This window comes from Sander lucioperca, chromosome 9 (assembly GCF_008315115.2).
Source record: "Sander lucioperca isolate FBNREF2018 chromosome 9, SLUC_FBN_1.2, whole genome shotgun sequence".
Lineage (NCBI taxonomy): Eukaryota > Metazoa > Chordata > Actinopteri > Perciformes > Percidae > Sander > Sander lucioperca.
In genome coordinates, this window is record NC_050181.1 from 17,070,354 (window position 1) to 17,091,169 (window position 20,816).

Here is a 20,816-nt window from a genome sequence, read left to right on the forward strand (position 1 = left end):
CTTTTCTTAATTTGTCTACATCCTGCTCTCAAGCCAGCAATATTTAAACAAAAACATAAAACCAGTCATTCTAGTGTTTAGGTCTAATGTTGAGTAGATCTTGAAGAGCCATTTTGTACCTGTCTGCTTTGTAAGTGCCAGAGGAACTCTTAAATTAAATGTCACCATGTTTTTCAGTCATAACTCATCAGTCATTTCTCAACATGTTCAAATAATTCCATAAAAGGACATTCAAACAACTAGTGTCACAAAATGGTATTCAGAATTCAGACTGTCTAGTCTTGGGTTGAATTGGGGATAAGATAAGAGACATTCAAATTTAATCTTATTTCCATTAAGTTTGTTTGACTATTTTGTATTTAACTGTGCCTCAGATGTTCTTTCAGTGGTGTTTTAAGAAGGTATATTTTGTTTTGCCTCCAATGTTCTTTACAGTGGTCTAAATGCAGCACAATGCATTAGAGACTGATATCTGTCTAAACGACCTTCAGAGGAAGATTGAAACCAAAAGAAAAATATTAGTGAATATGAAACTCTGTGACAGTTGGACTATTTTCTTGACTTTTATGTGTATGGCTTGTAATGGCAAATTTACATTTAAGCATGATTCTTTATATTTTTGTCTTATTTCCTTCTCTAATAGCTTTCTCTCACAATGCTGAAAGGGAGTTTATCTCATTCCCACATGTAGAATCTGATTCTAACTAAGTGAGAATCAGAAAGTCTGGAACATAATGTGAGCACTGTTTGTCTGAACAGATAGGGGCTACAAGGTCACCCTAAACCTATCTCTTCTGATACATTTAGTTTTCCCATGCCAGTTGAGATGCAACTGGGGGGGGTGAAAGTCGTACAGGGAGGAGGAGGTAAAATGGCTCCAAGATGTGTCTTGTGTTTTTTCTTGATTGTCTTCATGTGTATCAGATTGCCTGTGAGAAATGTAGTCATAATAAGCCAAGTGCGTGTGTGCTGTCACTCTGAAGATGTATTTAAGTTCAGTGTTTCTGTTCACTCATTTGAAGAGCTTTTCCACACCTGTGCTGCGTGCCTTCTGTGAAATGTGTTCCTCCTATATTTGCAAATATACTTAATAAAATACAAAAAAACCTAACTTGGTTTAGTCTTCGACTGTCCTTATTTTGTTTCACCTTCTATTTTTAAAACATCTCCACCTGCTGCATCGAAAAACTTCCACCACAGGCTGCTATCCCTTTTGTTATTAATCTCTCAGCTAATATTTCATTTACAGAGCATGTTAATGAACATCAGTATCAAAATATAAGATGTTAACATGCCAGACTTAGCAAGAATGCCTATTTACATCCAAAGTCCGTAGGCAGGTAACAAAAACTGAATATTACAAGTAACAATATATAGATACAAATATACACTATACAAGTAAAAAGTGCAAAATACATGCACTACTGACAGCAGAGTTTGTCCTGTGTGAAAACAGCTAACTTCAGAAATCAATAAAAAAAGAAAAGGCAAAGTCAGTCAAAATTAAATTAAGAGAAAAACAAACAGCCCCTGTTATTTTGTATTAGTATTTTCATTTATTTTCATTGACTTCATCACTTATGTAATTATATTGCATATTAAGTCACTACACTACTAGGTCACATTCACATGACATCATGACCTTGCGTAAACATACACGCCACTTTCCTATAGCCAAGTGGTGTGTTATCTGTACGCATTTTGAGCTATCCGCGTGTATGTCTACACTGTATACAGTGGACGGCAGTCTGCAACATCACAGCGTAGCCATGTGGCGTGTTATCGTGAGGCTACGTGTCATCACAAGGCTACGTGTTATCACGAGGCTACGTGTTATCGTGAGGCTTCTTCTTTCTCCGTCCATCCTGACATCCAAGGACTTCATCCATTGTGTATTCAGTATTCAGAATACTGCAATTTTTTTCTTTTATTATGTATCTTTTCCTTATTTGACTATTACCTGCTATCAACCTATAAAACAAAAACAGTTCCAGTGTGCAGGGAGTTACCCTGCTGTTTTGCAAGAGCCAGAGGGAGCTATTCAAAGAGTCACCAATCCTGACTTTGTTTAAATATATGTATATGCAAACTGATCTTTGCTGCTTTTACCATGTGTCTTTTCTTAATTTGTCTACATCCTGCTCCCAAGCCAGCAATAATTAAATAAAAACATAAAACCAGTCATTCTCACAGCGCTCCACCTGGCACTCACCCACCTGGACAGTCCCAATATATACTGTATGTTAGAATGCTGTTCATTGACTTCAGTTCAGCATTCAACACTGTGATCCCCTTCAAGCCTATCTCCAAGCTCGGCCAGCTTGGCATCAGCACTCTGCAACTGGATTATGGACTTCCTTACTAACAGACCCCAGGCTGTTAAATTAGGAAGTCTCTCCTCCTCCACTATCACCCTGAACAATGGCGTGCCACAGGGCTGTGTGTTGAGAACTCTGCTCTACTCCTTCTTCACCCACGACTGCGCCCCTGTTTATGGCTCCAATGCCATAATCATGTTTGCAGATGACAGCACAGTGGTGGGCCTGATCAGAGAGGAGGATGAAACAGCATATAGGGATGAGGTTCAGCACCTAGCTATGTGGTGTAAAAACAATAACCTGGCACTTAAACCCCAGAAGACCAAGGAGATCATTGTGGACTTCAGGAGAACCAAGAGCAAGGCACACACCCCGCTCCACATCAGTGATGCTGAGGTGGAACGTGTGTCTAGCTTTAAGTTCCTTGGGGTCCACATCACAGAAAATTTTTCTTGGTCTCTCAACTCCTCCAGTCTGATGAAGAAGGTGCATCAGCGCCTTCACTTTCTACGGACCCTTAAGGTAAACGCTACCAGCTAATGAGCTACCACAGGAAGTATGATATGCAGTAAACTGCAAGTGAGAAAGGTTAAAGCCCATGTTGCAGGTTAACCACCACTGTTGATTAATGGGTACATAAAGCACTCAACATATGTATATCATTGTTAAAAATGTCTCCAAATAGTGTTAAAGGCCAGTTTTTGTCGTTTTTGGTATTAGTGGGTTTTTTAATGCAATTCGGTGATGACGTCACATTGGGGACACGTGCCTCAGCCTAGTACTAGAACTATGGTGACTGACTGGGATGAGGAAGAGGTGGAAGAGGTGTTTTTACTGTCAGTGAATAGCACTGAGTGAAAGTCAAGGTTTTCTTTATATCTAGTCACAGTGATCATGTCTTAGTTCAGATAAGTACCGGTAAACTTATCTAGATCTAGAAATAGAAGGCATCATGCTAGCTATGGGCTAACTTTCCAGTCCCACCTGTGAAATCCCCCGACGTTGTAAACACATTTTCGATTAGATATCTCATGTTTTGATGGTAGCCTACTAGCTCCAGTAACAACATATTTGCCTAGTGTTTATTTATCACATGGACGGGGATGCTGTTCGGTTTTTCACAAGTTTAGACTGTTAGCTAACGCTATGCTGATGTTTTGCTACCGTTAGCGCAACAGCGTTAGCCTAGACGGCTAGGTAAATATTACGACTGCCTTCGGAGTTTCCTATATCTGCATCCACGTTGTCAACATAAGACATGGCGTTAGTGCTCCTTTTGTACCATAATTGTACTGAATGAAATGTTAAGCTTCGCTCCTACGAGATGGGTGGGTTTTTGTTACGTTACTCATAAAGCTAACTGCCCATAGTTAGCCTGTACGTATGCTAGTGGAATTAGCTAACGTTGCGTAGCTAGCCAGCTACGCAAATGAAAAATGCTTTCACAGTGGTTTGGTCCACTGCATGCTGTACGTTAGGATAATAGGTAGACTCACAGTCACATTGGGTAGTGACAGGAATGTAGTAAGTAGGCGGTTCAAGGCTGTTTTATTCACATTAAACATCGGATGAAGTTGTTCTTTTCTCAAATAGAAATGATGCTGAGTAATTAATGAATTAGTCATGATAAAAAAGTTTGATATGTTAGTGTAATGTAATGTAACGTTACCTAGCTTGTTTAATAGCTTGTTGGATAGAAATGCACCCACTACAACTAACGTTACCACGGCGATAAGCATAACGTTATGTGTGTGAATTGATATTAGGGTTAATATTGAAGATCTACAGTTGTGTTTTGCTCAATATGAAATTAAGTGGCTGATCAGTTAAATATATATCCTCTGTCCCAGACGAAACCTAATATTTATGTGGAGGACGCAAGATCCATCCATCCACCTTCGTCCGCTTATCCGGTGTCGGGTCACGGGGGGAGCAGCTCCAGCAGGATGCAAGATCATTTTATAATTATATGACTGCGTGGTGAACCTATGAAACTAACTCATATTTAGATATCTGATATTAAAGATTTGTTGTTGCCCAGATTAAATGACAAGAGAAAAGAAAAACAGACATAAGATCCTTTTTCAGTAGGCCTACACCAAAACGTACAATAATCCTCATATCAAGACAATTTGGTAACAGCTTTATAAGAATGGGTGCTTATGGAAATACTAACGTCACTATGTCACAGGCAAAGGAGACAGAAAGACCTGAGGAACAGGGAGACCAGGGACAGTCAGGTGGAGAGTCTCAGGTAAGTGTGTTGAGCTTAGTTCATATTTTTGGAGGTGTGTGGCTGTCAGGGTGAGCAGATGAGCTTTACCAGTGGCTCACTAATTTACATTATGATCAGCTAATTTAACAAGTCTACAAAAGTATTGTATTTCTTTTATATATGGGGACACTTTTTCAAAATAAGTCATTATGTTTTAAGGTATTTTTGTGGCTTGATTGTAAACAACTTAAAAATAAATACATGGTTTGAAAGAAGAATATTTCGGTCAATTTAGCCAGCTTTTTCATTGAATCGAGAGAGAAACACTGAAAAGAAGGATAATGGTACAGTCTCCATGCTACACTAATGATAGTATTAAGGCTTTCCTCTGTGTACACGTCTTCTATGAGTATAATTGTGGCTGTATTATTTGTGTCCCCTTCAAAAATTGCTCTTCAGAAATTTTATGTTTATTGTCCCCCCTACTGTTAGATCAGATTTATGCCCATGCTTGCCCCCATTTATTTATTGTTTAATGTCACACGCCAAATTTCCTTGTTTACCTAAATTTGACAGACACATTTTACAATAAAAAACACTAACAGAGTAATACTGTAGCAGTAGTAGTTAGCAGACATTCCACTAAGATTTAGAAAAACTACAGAAGGCTGATGGTGGTGAAGATATTACTCACTTGCTGCTTGACTGCTAAAGAAGTTCATCATGGGGTTGGCTTTTGCAGCTGGTTTACTTTTGGGCTCATCAACCTAAAACAGGGAACAGTAGTAAATAAAATCCTGTAGCTCCTGTAGTCTATTTCTTTGTAAACTGCAGTGAATCACATCAAAGACTACCAAGCCGTACCACAGGTGCATCCTCCTTCTGCTCCGACTTCACCTCTTTACCACTGTCCTGGTTCTTAAGAGCGCTCTTATTTGCAAACATTCCCATGATGCCTTTCTGTGGCTTGGTGGAAGGTTTGGAAGCCGGAGTAGCATCTCCATTGGTGGTGGATTTCTTGTGTTCAGGCTCTGGTGCAGGAGCTGGCTGGGTTGGTCTGGCCTGCTGCAGCTCCACAGAGGACCTGGGCACTGCGCTGGCACAGCGGATGGCACTGTATCTGCAAACACACAGGAGGAACAAGTCAACCCTCCCCCAGAGACTGACAGTCCTTCAATAGAGATCTACAGTGAGTGCACTTTTTTTTTTTTTTACAACATACATACTCGCAACATGAACACATCCTCCCCTCTTCGTCATCACCACCCACCCAGACAAAAATCAAGAAAGGATGACACAGTAACTACAATATTAAAGACCATTCAAAAATATAGTCAGTAAACCATATATCAAATAAACATATGTATAAATGACAACACCATAAGGACTGGGATCCAAAAACGGCCCTGGCATTTGCAACACACCGGCCCTATTTTTGTCAATAACCTATTAAATTGGAAATAAGTAACTCTGCCTTCCGAGTGAATCGTTCCACGCACCTCGCTGCAGTACAATCGAATATCTGTGGCTGCATGCGTAAAATCAAAATTAACCAAAGACATATTATCAGTAGTGGCCCATAGGGGTCCTTAGGGGTGCGGCCCTTCTGGTATTTGTATTAATCCGTGCCCTCTGTTTTATAAACTGTTTGAACAGATTCATAATCCGTGCCCTTGGTTTTATAAAGGTGTGCAAAGTTAGAAAGATATTCACGTTGCATCTTTCCTAACGTAGTAAGGTTAACAACGAGCTACAAACTCATTTTCATCAAAATGAGCCGTCCTCCAACCTGGAGAAATAACATTGGTCTCTACGAGTGATGAGCGGTGAGACGGTAGTAAGATGAGTGCTTAGGGACCGTCTACAAACTACAACACCGAAAAGACATACAACTAAAATATTTATTAATTAAATGATTAAATAAGGTAGTGTCTCCAAACCTACCTCAATTATAACTTGTCTTCTGCTGGTTGTACTACATCACTTACTTTTTAAGAATAGGCATATGCATAATTTTGGGGAATATTTTTTGCTAAAAACATTTAATATATGTCAAATTTACAGGGAGTCATGTGTCCAAAACTACTCCACACATAACGCCCCCTTACTGGTTGTACTACAGCACTTACCTTTCAAAAATAAGCATAATCATAATTAAAAAAAAGTCCTCAGCCTGGCTTGGCTTTCGTGAAACGCACCAAGCCAGGATGCACATATTAGACGAGGTCAAGCCTCACTTTATCGGTTATCGTGGATTTATAAATTCTACTTTTGTGAAACAGTCCCTTGGTAAAAAACAAAAACAAAACATGGATAGCTACTGGCCGATCTAGCCTGGTCCTACCAGACTCTGGTCCATTTCATGTGTACAGAGAGTCTGGCCTCTCTCCATTGACAAGTGTTAACTTCCTTGAAGGCGGGTACTCCGTTGAAGTTTAAAACTACTGGATCTGCCTAGAGCCACTCTGGATCTGCCATAACCAATCGCTAACGTTTGGTCGTGTCGTCGTCTTAGCATCGCTAGCGTTAGCCTTAGCTAACTCCTTCACCACTTACAGAGCGAGCTGGAAGCTCTGTTCACTGATTGGACCGGTAAAGATTTGGCCGGAGAAAACCCACGACTATACCGCAAACCCCGACGGAGTACTGAAGGAAAATGAAAATTGAGCGGAAGTACATAGGAGGGAGGAGCCAGGCTACGGCCGATCAGCATCCTGCTAGTTATATCTAAGGTCACTGAAAAATGGGTAGCAAAGCTGTTGACAGAACATTTAAATTAAGCATGCAATTTGGGTTCCTTGCTCAACTTTCCACAGAATCATCCAACTGTCATTTTAGAAAAAGTGAAATAGCTGAATGAATAAGCTGTTGAATAAGATATCCTGTGTCTTTCCTTTGACTTAAAAAAGCCATTTGATACTGTCGACATCCAGTTTCTTTTATCTAAATTACAGAATAATTGGTAAAATAGCTTTTCTTATATGGAACCAGATATTCTTTTTAAGGGAAGTAAAAAAGTAACCAGCTAGGTGAGGTTTTTAGATAAGCTCGTAGTGGGCTTCTACCTCACCTGCACATGTTATTTCTTGTATTATTCTTGCTTTTTCTATGTCTGACATTTCTTTTAAAATATGTGCAAATAAAACATACAGTAAACACAAGCTACTATGACTTAGAAGTTCTCCTCTAGTTCTTGGGAACTTCAGGGATTCTTAACATTATTAACAACATGTTTACCATGAAGGACGACAGAACATGTGCTGCTTTTTTTAAGCTTTTTACATCCTGCTCTCAAAATATTTCATGTGCTTTTAGGAGGTCAGTCATTCCAGTATACAGAACTGTCCGTTTTCAACTATGCATAACGTGTAACATCATGTTCAAGATCAATGTCCACTCGGTCTGTCATGACTTCAATCCATATTCATTTTAGCATACTTATAAAAATCACTGTTTATCTCTATTCAGAGGGGTATGACATGTGCCGGTTATATGTTGTGCTTCTGAACCATTCGGCTACTGAAACCCCCCTCATCGTGTTCTTCTGGTATGATTACAAAAACTGCTAACTGATCTTTTCCTTTGTTCAGAGCTACTGTTTATTTGAACATACCTTTTCATGTATGCTCATTTCCGTGAGTTGCATGTTATACATTCCTGAGGTCTGTGAGGTTTACTGTATGAATGTAAACTAAATGGGTTTTATTTTTTCTGTCCTGCAGTTGTTGTGGCCCATTGTGGCTAAATCTCTTCTATCAGGGCAGTGTACGTAGACTATAGTGAGTATTAATCTTTAATCTTGCATGTTTTGACCCATTTTAATCATGTATACTTTGCATCACTGCAAATCATTTTGCAAACTATGCTACTGCTAAGAAATCATACGCCTCCAGGCGCCTTTGGGCAGTAGTCTAGACGGATTTCAGAAAAAAGGCCTTCTATAAGAAGTGAGGAGCATTTATGGGTACAAGTCGGGAACCGGCCTACTTTACATATTTCAAGGGTGCTGAGTCCAAAAAAAATGGTACCCAAGCGAAATTTTGAGTTTTTGACCTTCTAATTTGCATATCAAAATGGCCACCAAATTGCCCATCTTGCACAGTCATTGGACTATTCCCCCCTAGTGTTTTTGTAAGTAGGCAATCAAGATGAGGAAATTAAGTTTCTAGATCGATAGTCAAGGGTCAGAGCAAGGATCTAGTGGAGGCTCACTGCCTTTGTTATGTATATACATGCAAATGTACAACTTCTAAGGTGGAATTAAGCATTATATGTGTCATTTTTAAGGTGGACATAAATATTCAATAAATGCTACTCTGAAATTTCCCCTGTTGATATGACATATGATGTACACCATATTACATGATAACAAAGAAAAAAATCCATTGCAAGTTGTCTGAGATTTCATGTTTTTATGCAAATTAAGCATTTGTTCTCTAAATTCTAAGACGGGAAAAACCCAGGTGAATAAGGAAAAATATTCAAAAAGAGACCACCATGAATTAATGAATTATGCCAGCTGGGTTGTATGTTTTCTGACAACAATGCTAAAGTCAGTATTTTCTCCTTTAAATTTCTGTTCCGTGACCGAATATCTGTTTGTGTTTCAGCCTGTGTGTTGATATCAACTGCCAATTTTGACATCCTGGCCAGGTTGCCAGATATACCTGTAAAAACGTAAACCCAGCGCACTACAGCCATGAAAGCAGCAAACAAACAATCAGGATTAACAGAGACGTACCCAACTTTAAAAACCCTGGCATATCTAAACAGTTGCATGACCAGAGACGTAATAAAATCCGGTTTTAAAAAGATGGGGACAGCTAAGAGCCCAAAAGGATGCAGATTTGGCTAGTTTCCTCCTGAACAGGTAAACATTAAGCTTTAGGCTAATTTACCACAGCTACAAGGGATTGGCATTATTTTATAAATAAAAATTATTTTTTTGGGCATTTTGGCCTTTATTGAATAGGACAGTTGCAGACAGAAAAGTGAGGAGAGAAAGGGGGGAAGACATCCAGCAAAGGGCCAAAGGTTGGATTTGAGTCCCGGGCCACTGCGGTGAGGACATTCTTATGTCACAGAATCCAATACCTGAAAGTTGCCTGGAAATTATCCTGTGTGCCTGTAAAAAACAATGCACAACACGCCAGTGCAAATGCACTGCAATGTGTGCATGTCAGAGTGATGACCAATGTCCTTGTTTAAATGTGGAGCTGACGTCCTCAAGTATACCAAGGCAAGGGGTAACCAAAGAACTTGGAAAAGGACTGCAGAAAGAAATACTAATCAAAATGAAATTCCAAAGACAAATGGCACACAAGCAAACTAGAAAGGTATAAAAACAATTTACCAAAAACAATGTACAGAGGGAGTGAACTACAGAACTAAAAATCTAACAGAAAAAAGCAAAGCAATTAGCTACAAACATGAAAGAAAATATACAGAAACAAGATGTGATCTGTAGAACTAATATAACAGAAGAAAGCGAAAGCTAGACTCCAAAGGAAATATACAGAAATGCGGAGTGACCTATGGAACTTACAGAAGAAGACAGATGAAAGCAAAGCAATTAGCTACAAACATGAAAGAAAATATACAGAAACAAGATGTGATCTGTAGATCTGTTCAAGGGAGGTTTCATGGTGTTTTTTTCCCTATTCACTTGGGTTTTTCGATGTTTGAATTAAGAGCATAAATGCTTTGTTTGCATAAAAAAATGAAATCTCAGACAACTTGCAATGGTGTTTTTCTTAGTTATTATGTAATATGGAATACATCACATATATATACACTGGGAACATTTAAGAGTGATATTGATTGAATATTTATGTCGGCCTTAAAAAAATGACACAAATAATGCTTAATTTCACCTTAAAAGTTGGTATTTTGCATATATATATATATATATAAAAAAAAAAAGGCAGTGAGCCTCCACTATATCCTTGCTCTGACCGTAGACTATAGATCTAGAAACTTAATTTCCTCATCTTTGATTGCCTACTTACAAAAAAACTAGGGGGAAATGGTCCAATGACTGTGCAAGATAGGCAATTTGGCGGCCATTTTGATATGCAAATTAGAAGGTCAAAAACTCACAATTTCGCTTGGGTGCCAGTTTTTTTGGATTCAGCACCCTTGAAATATGTAAAGTAGGCCGGTTCCCGACTTGTACCCATAAATCCCGTCTAGACTGGCCTGAAGGTTAAAGAAGCAAGCTTGTGATGTCGTCGGTTCAATACCCAGACCGACAGGATAAAATCTGGGTGGGGAAAGTGAAAGAGCCGCGCTCGTCCCTCCCTCATTACCATCACTGAGGTGCCCTTGAGCAAGGCCCTTAACCCCAACCGCTCCAGTGGAGCTGCTCAGTGGCCAGCAGATCAGACTGTGGTTGTACTGGGCAGCTTCCAGGTATCAATGTGGAACTGTGTGTGATCAGGGCGTTCCTGCCTCTCAGTGAACCTTCCCTGAATAAATAAAGGTTAAAAAAACAAAAATCCACTCAGTGTACTCCACTGCAGTTTGAAAATCAATTAGCAATTAGTCTAAAAAACGTTGCTTTGTAGTCCGTCACTCTGAACATCAAATCAGATGGCATTCACTGTTTTATATTAGGCCTATTAAGTTACATTATTGTGAAGTAATGCAGAACAGACCCTCGCATTAATCTGCTTTTTGTTCTTCCATCTGTTCTTCCATTTTAGCTTCATGTTTAACATGCATTATTCTTCAACTTCACCCATTCCAACCCTGAGGCCTTTTGTTATTAAAGTGACTTTTAGCGACTTTGTATTTTACATGTATGATGTACAGTCTATTCTTACAACTTAACAATGCAAGTAAATCTACACAGAACAAGACTATTGTAACCACGATGCAGCTATTAACTAATAGGCTTAGTTGGACGCTGAGCCCTTTGGTACACAGTTGGGGTGGAGGCTCTCCTATTATATGTACTCCACAGCGCTGTGGAGATAGGTCTGGCAATGCGAGACTAATAAATATGTAACTCAGTATTATAAATGAACACCTCAGCCTGCTTTCTCTTTCTAAAGCAAAATATCAGAATATGTTAAAGAGTACAAAACCAGCTCATATTACTGAATAGCCCTCTCATTTATTCTACCAGTCCCATAGATGATGAACAGTACACAGTGTGGGCTTTGGGACAAGCAGACTACCCTGTTAGTTCACACCGAAGCACCACACCCTTTCTCTCCCAGTAGAATGCCAGTAGAACTGGTATTTGGATTAGCTAAGCACTGCAACGTGAAAAAAGATATCCCTCACTGTTTCAGGGAGTGGCAAGGAAATGTGTTCTGCCACTCGTGGTTTGCCGTGGCTTTTGCTCCATTACGGCATCTGTTGAGTGAGGTCAGACATGATGCAATTTATTTAAGAGGAGGTGTCACAGCTGTGGCTCCCTCTCTTAAAGACAGCTGAGTCTCAGGCTACAGTAATATCCTCTTTTGGGCATATAACAATAGCTCCAGGGTTCATAATAATTCCCTTACATTTTCCTGGAAGTAGCTCACATAAAACATGTCTTCCACCCTGTGTGACATCACACTATGATTTTGTCAGCGATTCATTGAAGCTTTATCACACTTATACTACCGGTCAAAAGTTTGGGGTCACTTAGAAATTTCCATTCCACTCCATTCCAGACAGAATACCAGCTGAGATCAGTTGCATTGCTTTTTTTAACCAGGGCAGCAGTTTTCAGATTACATTATGTGCTTACATAATTGCAAAAGGGTTCTCCAATGTTTTCTCAGTTAGCCTTTTAAAATGATATCAGATTAGTAAACAAAATGTGCCTTTGGAACATTGGATGAATGGTAATGGGCAATGTAGATATTGCATTAAAGATCAGCCACTTCTTTCTACAACAGTCAAGAACCCTTTTGCAAATTATGTAAGCACATAATGTAATCTGAAAACTGCTGCCCTGATAAAAAAAACAATGCAACTGATCTCAGCTGGTATTCTGTCTGGAATGGAGTGGAATGGAAATTTCTAAGTGACCCCAAACTTTTGACTGGTAGTGTATATTCAGTGAAACATTCCAATCTAAGAAGGCGTTTTTTATGGCTGAACTTCAAATGGAAAATCTTGTTTAATTTCACACACATTTTCCCTGTAATAAAAAAACCCCCAACATATTTGGCATTCTGGAAAACATATATAACAAAGCCTGTACACACATCATGCTTTATGTATTGACAGACCTTCAAATGGGCATTTGGGGTTATACAGGTTTAAAATATGATGAATGATTACAATCACATTTTCCACATTTCTACCCAATTTCCATTTCCCCATTTCTCTTTTTTTTATTATATAATTATATTATATATATTTATTATATTTTACGCTCAGGGTTGAAACTAATTTACAATATTTCCCTCTCAAATATAGTGGAGTAGCATAAAATGGAAATGCTCAAGTAGGGTACAAGGTACCTCAGAATTGTATTTTGGTAAATATACTTAGTTATTTTCCTCCACTGATTAAAAAAAATTGTTCATTAGAACAACAGAAACACTTTGATAAACACTGCGAACGGACAGACATTCAACAGGTCATGGACATTCTTACCCTACAATTACAGATTCCTGTGTGAAAAAAAAGACATGAAATGATTTATGAAAAGTAAATTTACAGTAATATAAAACATAATGTATTTAAACACAATAAATATACAATGACATCAACATAACTTACTCAGGGGCTACAGTAAATAATTCTTTAAAATATAAGTGTGCATTCACTTTATTTGTTTGTCATAAGGTTTAATGTATCGATGTACAAATTGAATGCAACCCAAAAAAAGTTATGATTTGGGAAGGACTTTGAGAATCTTGCCTTATGTATATGAAATTAACCAACTACAAGTATAAGAATTGTCATGTAACTCAACGGTTTATTACCACATTTTTTTAGTGATAATGTCTTTAAGCATAATTGTTATAGAGTGTCCATTCTTGTTATAAACAGTTCTCTACGTCTCTCCAAAACACAGATGAAGACAAGCAGCGACAAAACAATGCATAACTGTTTCTGGCTCGGCTCCACAAAGATTGAATTTAACATCTATGTCAACAAATTAGGAAATGATTGTGTTACATGGGTAAATATTATGTAAGATTTCAAAGTGAATATCTCTGTTCAGAACTGCAAAGGGCATTCCAAATTGTGAATTCCAAAAAGGTTTACCTTGGGGGTAAAAAAAATGTATTATAGTTTTGAAGTTTTCTTCTTATAGCCTATGTTAGGCTATATGGTATGGTGAAAACTTTTCACCATACAAACAAAATACAATTTTCAAGACAGTAAAAGCCTGCTGATGGAACTTTGACAGTTTTACCTGCAATTTAGAAACCGTGTTATCAAATCCCATTAGAATATTTAAGACACCTAAACGTTTGAATATATAACGTGTGGTAAAAAGCTCCATCATGATTCTGGGAACAATAACTGAAAGACAGTGAGGAGGGGAGCGCCGAGGTGACGTCATTGTGATCCACATCCACAGCAGCAGGAGGGGCGAGGTGGCCAGCCGCTGATCCACCGGTATCATGGCTTCCTAACTGGAGGGGAAGTATTTGAGAGGAAAACAAGGATTTTTGTTGAATGCCCGACAGATTATCGCCCTTTCCAGAACCTGAGATTGGGATAGAGGGGCTCGGCCTCCCTTTTCGCCCCCCACGGCCGCTCCTGGGAGCCAGGATATACCTTAATTTTATTGGTGAATTTCCATTCGTAAACCGTGGAAGATGGCCGACCCGGCGGAGTGCACCATCAAAGTGATGTGCCGTTTTAGGCCCCTGAACAACTCCGAGGTGGTCAGAGGCGACAAATACATTCCCAAGTTTCAAGGGGAAGAAAACGTTGTTATTGGGGTGAGTTATTTTGTGTTGAAGGGCTTTAGCTACCTATTTGGCACAGTCAGCAGTACGCCATTTTTGATTGTCTTGTAGCTACGGTAGTTAGCACCTTAGCTTGTCAGCTAACGTTAGCAAGGGCTGGTTGACCTGTTAGTGAGTATTTTCTTTTCCCAGGATGGCGAAGGCATATGCCGCTGTACTCTGCCTCTGATTGGTTTACCCTGAAAGTGTTACCCTAATCCTAGCCAATCCCTCTCCTCTTGCCTAAAGGCCAAACCAAAGAAGACAACGAGTAAAGTTAACGTTGCTAGCCAATCAGAGGCGGGTCATGCCTTCCTGATGTCTTCTCCATCCTAAGAAAAATATTTGGCGACCTGTTCACCGTTGCGTTTATCCGCATGTCCTCAGCTAAATCCAACCTCTGGCGCAACCTAAACAGTCAATTACTCTTAACTTTACTTATTCGGGCTCCAATAGATAGTGGACCGCACCATTCAATTTAACACTTCGAAAAACCAGTCCAGTTGCTGTTGGCGTAAAATGTCCCTGTCATGGCTAGGGAGCTGTCATTCAACAAAGCCACAAACACATTGAGTGGCACAGGTTAAAATGTCGCCAGCATCAGCCTGCAAACCCTGCACGCTATTCACTGCACTATTATCACGACATTATTTAACAAGTAGCTGTCCGTCTGTAACGATAAAGCTATTAATTATGAACGGTTCGCGTCAGCATAAAGCGTAAACCAGCTTTGATTTAGCTGTGGCTAACAGACTGTTGGCTAGCAGGCTAGGCCAGCTGGTAGTTGACAGATTAGCCGGCCTTGGCTAGCTGGCTAGTTTTAATACTGCTGCTTAATTAAAGCTAACATTAGCTAGCTGACCAGGTGGCTACATAACCAACCATTTGTAGACTAAGTTAAATAAGCTGTTATTGAAAATAACAGAAGGACAGTAAGCTTCCATTACGGAATAGGAAACGCAGACAATGGTAACGTCAAAAGAATTAGTCATTGGCAGTGCAAATGAAGTTATATGCAGGCCAGTTGTATTCTGTTGGCCTTCAGTGACTGGACACTCAGTTAGTAGCCCTACATGTTCAAAATATTGAGTAAATACATAATCTGTTTTCTTCTGTTCAGGTTGGAATCAAACCAAAGGTTGTTTTCTTTGGGTTAATTAGCCCTTTAGTGATACAGATCCAGCACTTGATAAGGATAATGGCATTTGCACAATTTCCACTATGACAAAAGAAGGAAATGACTTTACTAATACAGTGCCATGTTACCTCAGTTTTACTGAATCAGCGAAGAATTTGCCCAGAGGTCAGTTTGAAAATGGTGTGCACTTGATGTCCTTTCATTATACGCCTTAAAGGCATCTTAAATAGGCACCGTTTACCCAACTTATGTTCATAGCATTGCGTGCCTCTACGCTATATATGTATGGTAGGATTACAAATCCTTAGACTATAGTAATTAAGAAGCATTACAACAGAATAAAAGCTGGGCTGACATCCCAAGTCTGTACATGCTAAATGTGCAAAAGGCAATGGCGTATCATTGGAGCGAAAAATCATGGTTAAACATTAAGTTTCCTAAACGGCTTATTATCATTCTCTTTGTGGACTTTGTGTCTTTGCTCACCTATGCTTTAAAAGAGTTCACAAGGAAATAGAAACTAATTGACCTCTGAACTGAAAAGCATTCACGTGGTTGCAGGTTTCGACTGAGTGGATATGAATCATATCCTCTCTGGAGTTGAACGACTAATTTAGGCGGTGAATTTAGAATACAACAGGTTCATTCTTTTTTTTTTTTGTCATGCAAAACAGAAGACTGTTGTAGCTGTGGTGACTTCTTAAATAGTTTTGCTGACACTGACTTTAGGCCTTTAACTAACAGCAGGCGTACTGTCTGTGCCCCTCAGGCATGATGTGGCCCAGCCCAAGTTCAGAGTGCCATTCATAGTGCCAAAATACCAGTGCACATTGTGAAGGACGCAAGTGGTGCAGGGCAGAGCCTTGTAGCCTCTGCTGGTGCATCTGCTTTGAGAAGTACAACGCTTACTGTACCCATATGCAGCAGCACAGGCCTCCTGGGTAATCCCTCTGTGTTTTCTCTCCTGGTAACCAGCTGTTCGACCAATCAGAGCAGGCAGTTGGCCGAGCACCGGGCCATCTCTCCGGGTGGGGAGGGTAATTATTACGGTGATGCATTTGTTTGCAGATGCTCTTGTTCAGGGTGACTGACTCACTTAGCTCATATTTGTATTCGTTTTAAGACCAATCTAGGGCGTGGACCGACCCTTTATCAGGACTGAAGCCCTGACAGCTGTGCCAGCCAGTGGTGAAGCTGACCACACTGCACATCGTAAAGACATCTAATAGGCAGCTTCCCCATTGCAGGCCTTGGTGATGCTGTTTTGATGCTTGCAGTAGGCCCGTATTACTCAGCTGTGCCTCACTAAAAAGTCCTGTCGGTCTCTTTCCAGAAAGGGGAGGGAGACAAAGTTTCCAGAGGAGGTGTAATGGGTGTCTTATTAACTAGCTTGGTTTGCCAGCGTAGAGCGAGTGTGCAGCGGGTGAATTATTCATGCCTCCATTACTTCCGTGTCAGTTTTGCACATAAAAGATCAGGTCATTCCCCTATGCTTTGCTGTCACACGCACGTCTTCTGTTTGCATACAGTAGCCTGGGATGCTAGGAAACAGAAAGAGTTGGGGCTGTCCGGGATCAGCAAACCTTCTGTTAACCCTGACCCTTTTCCCCTGCTGCTTAAAAAAAACCATCACTGTAATCCAATAAAATGCCATGCACCATACGAATAAACAATAAGAATCATGTGGATGCTGCAGAATAACCTTGGGACTGTGTGTTACTGACTCTCCTGAGTGACTTAGCCTGGGCAAGTATCATGACCAAGCCACCAGGCAGCAGGAACGTGACAGAGCACTTATTAAGGCTTTAACAATGCATTTCACTGTAATTACATTTTCAGCAAGTCATCCCATTAGACAGAAGTGTAGGTAACGAGGCCAGTAGCGGCAATAACAATGAGGACTTTAGACTCGGGCTGCGCCATTGTTTGCCGACTGCTCCTGGCAGCTCTGATATTGGCTCAATGCTCTTTTTCTAGACAGGGTTAAAAACCAGGATGTGGCTAGCGGGACTGAATTATCAATGTCTTAAAATGCTGCTGCTCTGTGTTTCACCGAGCTGTGCTTTAGATGTGACCGTCTGTTGGGGGGGGATTATGAGCCGGAGTGCAAATTGAGGACATACCAGCTGTAGTAGTCTGAGTAATTCCAGTACTGGTAAAGGTACATTTAAGCTTTTAATGCCAAGGCAGTGACATATTTGTGGTTTCAACTTGAGTTATGAATGTGTTTACATGTGCCTCTGGTCCTTTAGCAGAAAGCCCTCATCAGTGGGGTCTCCAAGGCTACACAGGTCCTGCTTGTCAACATTCTCAGCCTTCCTCTGCTCTTACAGGTGTCAACACTACTGCCACTAAGGCACGTATGTTTTGCAACCTGGGGTATGGCATCGTCTTTAATTAGGGGTGTAACGATACATGGATCTGGATATATATTGATTCAATCCTCAACGATCCAATGTTGTTGATACAAAGTGGAAATAGCAATACGTATCGTCATCTTTAAGGTGTGCTTTTATTTTGAAATTCCCACTTTATAGCTATTCTTTTGCATTAAAAAGAGTAGTTTGTTTTTTCATATACATTTTATTTTTATTTTTTACTTTATTTATCCAGGTAAGTCGATTGAGAACAAATTCTCATTTGCAACGACGACCTGTCACATTCACACAGTTCCACATTCATACCTGGAAGCTGAACCAGTACGACCACAGTCTGCTGGCCTGGTGATGAGGGAGGGTCAAGCGCTGCTCTTTCACTTTGTGTCTGAAATGTCGGTCTGGGGATTGAACCGGCTTATGTTGTCTCGTATCGGTCGCAGGCCCCTGAATTGAATGACTTAAAATCATATCGTGGCAGACTTTGTGATATCAGTAAATATTGTATCTATGTCCAAAGAATGGATATAATATTGTATTGTGATAAAACGTGTGATTTTACTCCCCTATCTTTAACACACCGCAGCTTGAACCCCGCCCCTCAGGCGGTAGAAGAGATGAGTCAACTGGGACTTCAAACGTCTGAAGACAGCGGGCCGTCTCGGTTGAACCTCAGAAGTGTTTGTAGCATCAGTTTCATTACCCTGCGGTGGCCTTCTTTAATTCAGCTATTGATTGCTATCTCCCTGGCGTTGGGCTTCAACGTTTTTGGCTCGCCTATAGGAAAACCACAATCGGCTTGTTTGAAGTAGGCTGGCTCTTTAGCCAGTGGTGAAAGCACATGGCCGAGATGGTTGGAGAGGAGTTGTATCCGAACTGCCACCAGCCTGCAGAGGGTGAAATAGTTGGTCAATGTCAGATTGTGACAGCCTGGGAGCAGGCCGGTGGAAACAATGACCATGTGATGCAACGCCCTTGGTTTGAGTCTGGCAGGGGATCTTTGTTGCATGTCATCTTTCCTATTAACGCCCCTTTTCCCGTCACCTCGGGATTGCCACTATCAAATACAGGCAAACAATACAAAATATTTGGCCATCAGAGAATCACCTGTTTTGAAAAAATCTATGTACATGCAGTGAAAAGGGTCTGCAGATACGGCCTAAAACGCTGGTATCGGGAAGTACCGATAGCACCGATCCGATACCACGTAATAAAGCCCTAAAGAAAATCTACGTTAAAGTAGTTTATTTATGTTCTTTTTCTGTTATAACTGACTGTCAAACTGCAGAATATAAGAAATTTCTGTGGCGTTCATTGTTTGTTTGTTCATGTTTCACAAAGAGTTTAACCTGAGCCAGACCGACAACAAAGATAGAAATCATATCACATCCATACAGGGATAGTAGTATACAGCTGTTATACATCATATCATCCATACAGAGATAGTAGTATACAGCTGTTATACATCATATCATCCATACAGAGATAGTAGTATACAGCTGTTATACATCATATCATCCATACAGGGATAGTAATATACAGCTGTTATACATCATATCATCCATACAGGGATAGTAATATACAGCTGTTAAAACATAATAAAATATGACACACTGGTATCAGTATCGGTATGGTATCGGTACTCGGTATCGGCCGATACGCAAGTTCAGGTATCAGAATAGGTATCGGGAAGCAAAAAATGGTATCGGGCCATCTCTAGCAGATGCCCTTTCTTTTTTTGAAGTTTGAGTTTATATGTGGGTCTTTAGGGCAGCAACGAATCATTGTTTTCATTGTCGATAAGTCTGTGGAATGTTTTCTCGATTAGTTGTTTGGTCTCTAAAATGTCAGAAAATGGTGCAGAATGTGGATCAGTGTTTCCCAAAGCCCAAGATGACGTCCTCAAATGTCTTTTGTCCACAACTCAGATATATTCAGTTTACTGTCACAGAGGAGAGAAGAAACTAGAAACATATTCACATTTAACAAGCTGGAATCAGAGAGTTTTGACTTATTGTTACAGTTTTTTTTCCGATCGCTATGACACTTTCTTTTTTCAATACTTTTAACAACTTTCCTAAACTCTTAACACAGTTAGCACAACATCCGTCTGCATAGGCTATACCAGGGGTCACCAACACGGTGGCCACGGGCACCAGGTAGCCCCCAAGGACCACATGAGTAGCCCTCAGGCCTGTTCTAAAAATGAAAATTGAATATTGACATTATCTGTTTCCCACCTTGTTAAGTCATTGTTGGTAATTATTGTGAGAAATCATTAACGTGATCAGTGTCTTCACATAGATGAGTATCATTAATTATTAATAATCATATATAACTAAAGGCAAACTGAGCAAATTAGTTATTTCAGAAGAGTGTATCAAACTGGTAGCCCTTCGTATGACTCAGTACCCATGAAGTAGCTCTCAGTTTCTAAAAGGTTGGTGACCCCTGGGCTATACATTTAACACATTTCTTGTTGCTTCGACACAAAATGCATCCAGTTAACACTAATTTAAAATGCTTGAACTTCTTTTACACACAAGCTCAACCAAGACCAAAACAACGGATCTTTACTGACCAATTTACAAATGCTTTCACTCTGTATGTCAGAACAGATAACATCATGTTCTAAACCTAAGGTGTAGGCTAAAGTCAAAGTGAACAGCTGTTCACAAATAAACACAAATATACCCCCTCCATTTTGTTCCATTGCTGCTGAGAAACAGCTGATTGAAGCTATGCAAATAGGTCAATCACAGCTGATTCACACACTCAGGTGTTGAGGTTCTTTCAATCACATGACCATATGTTACTGTAGTACATACAGTAAAAGAGGACCTATTTTGTGTGGAAAAG

At 40.0% G+C, this 20,816-nt stretch overlaps 1 protein-coding gene and 1 long non-coding RNA gene across 2 annotated transcripts in view; both read left to right on the plus strand.

Moving 5' to 3' along the window:
• Positions 1 to 582: 582 nt before the first annotated feature.
• LOC118495907 lies at positions 583 to 13,882 on the plus strand. Its single transcript, XR_004898362.1, has 3 exons — positions 583 to 985; positions 10,457 to 10,459; positions 13,870 to 13,882. It is a non-coding gene; the product is annotated as an uncharacterized LOC118495907 (long non-coding RNA).
• A 178-nt stretch (positions 13,883 to 14,060) lies between these two features.
• Positions 14,061 to 20,816, plus strand: part of LOC116044913 (kinesin-1 heavy chain) — a 31,664-nt gene continuing 24,908 nt past the window's right edge. The window contains exon 1 of the mRNA XM_031292442.2: positions 14,061 to 14,438. Coding sequence (XP_031148302.1) covers positions 14,313 to 14,438 — 126 coding nt within the window. The 5' untranslated portion in view covers positions 14,061 to 14,312. The remainder of the gene's footprint in view (positions 14,439 to 20,816) is intronic.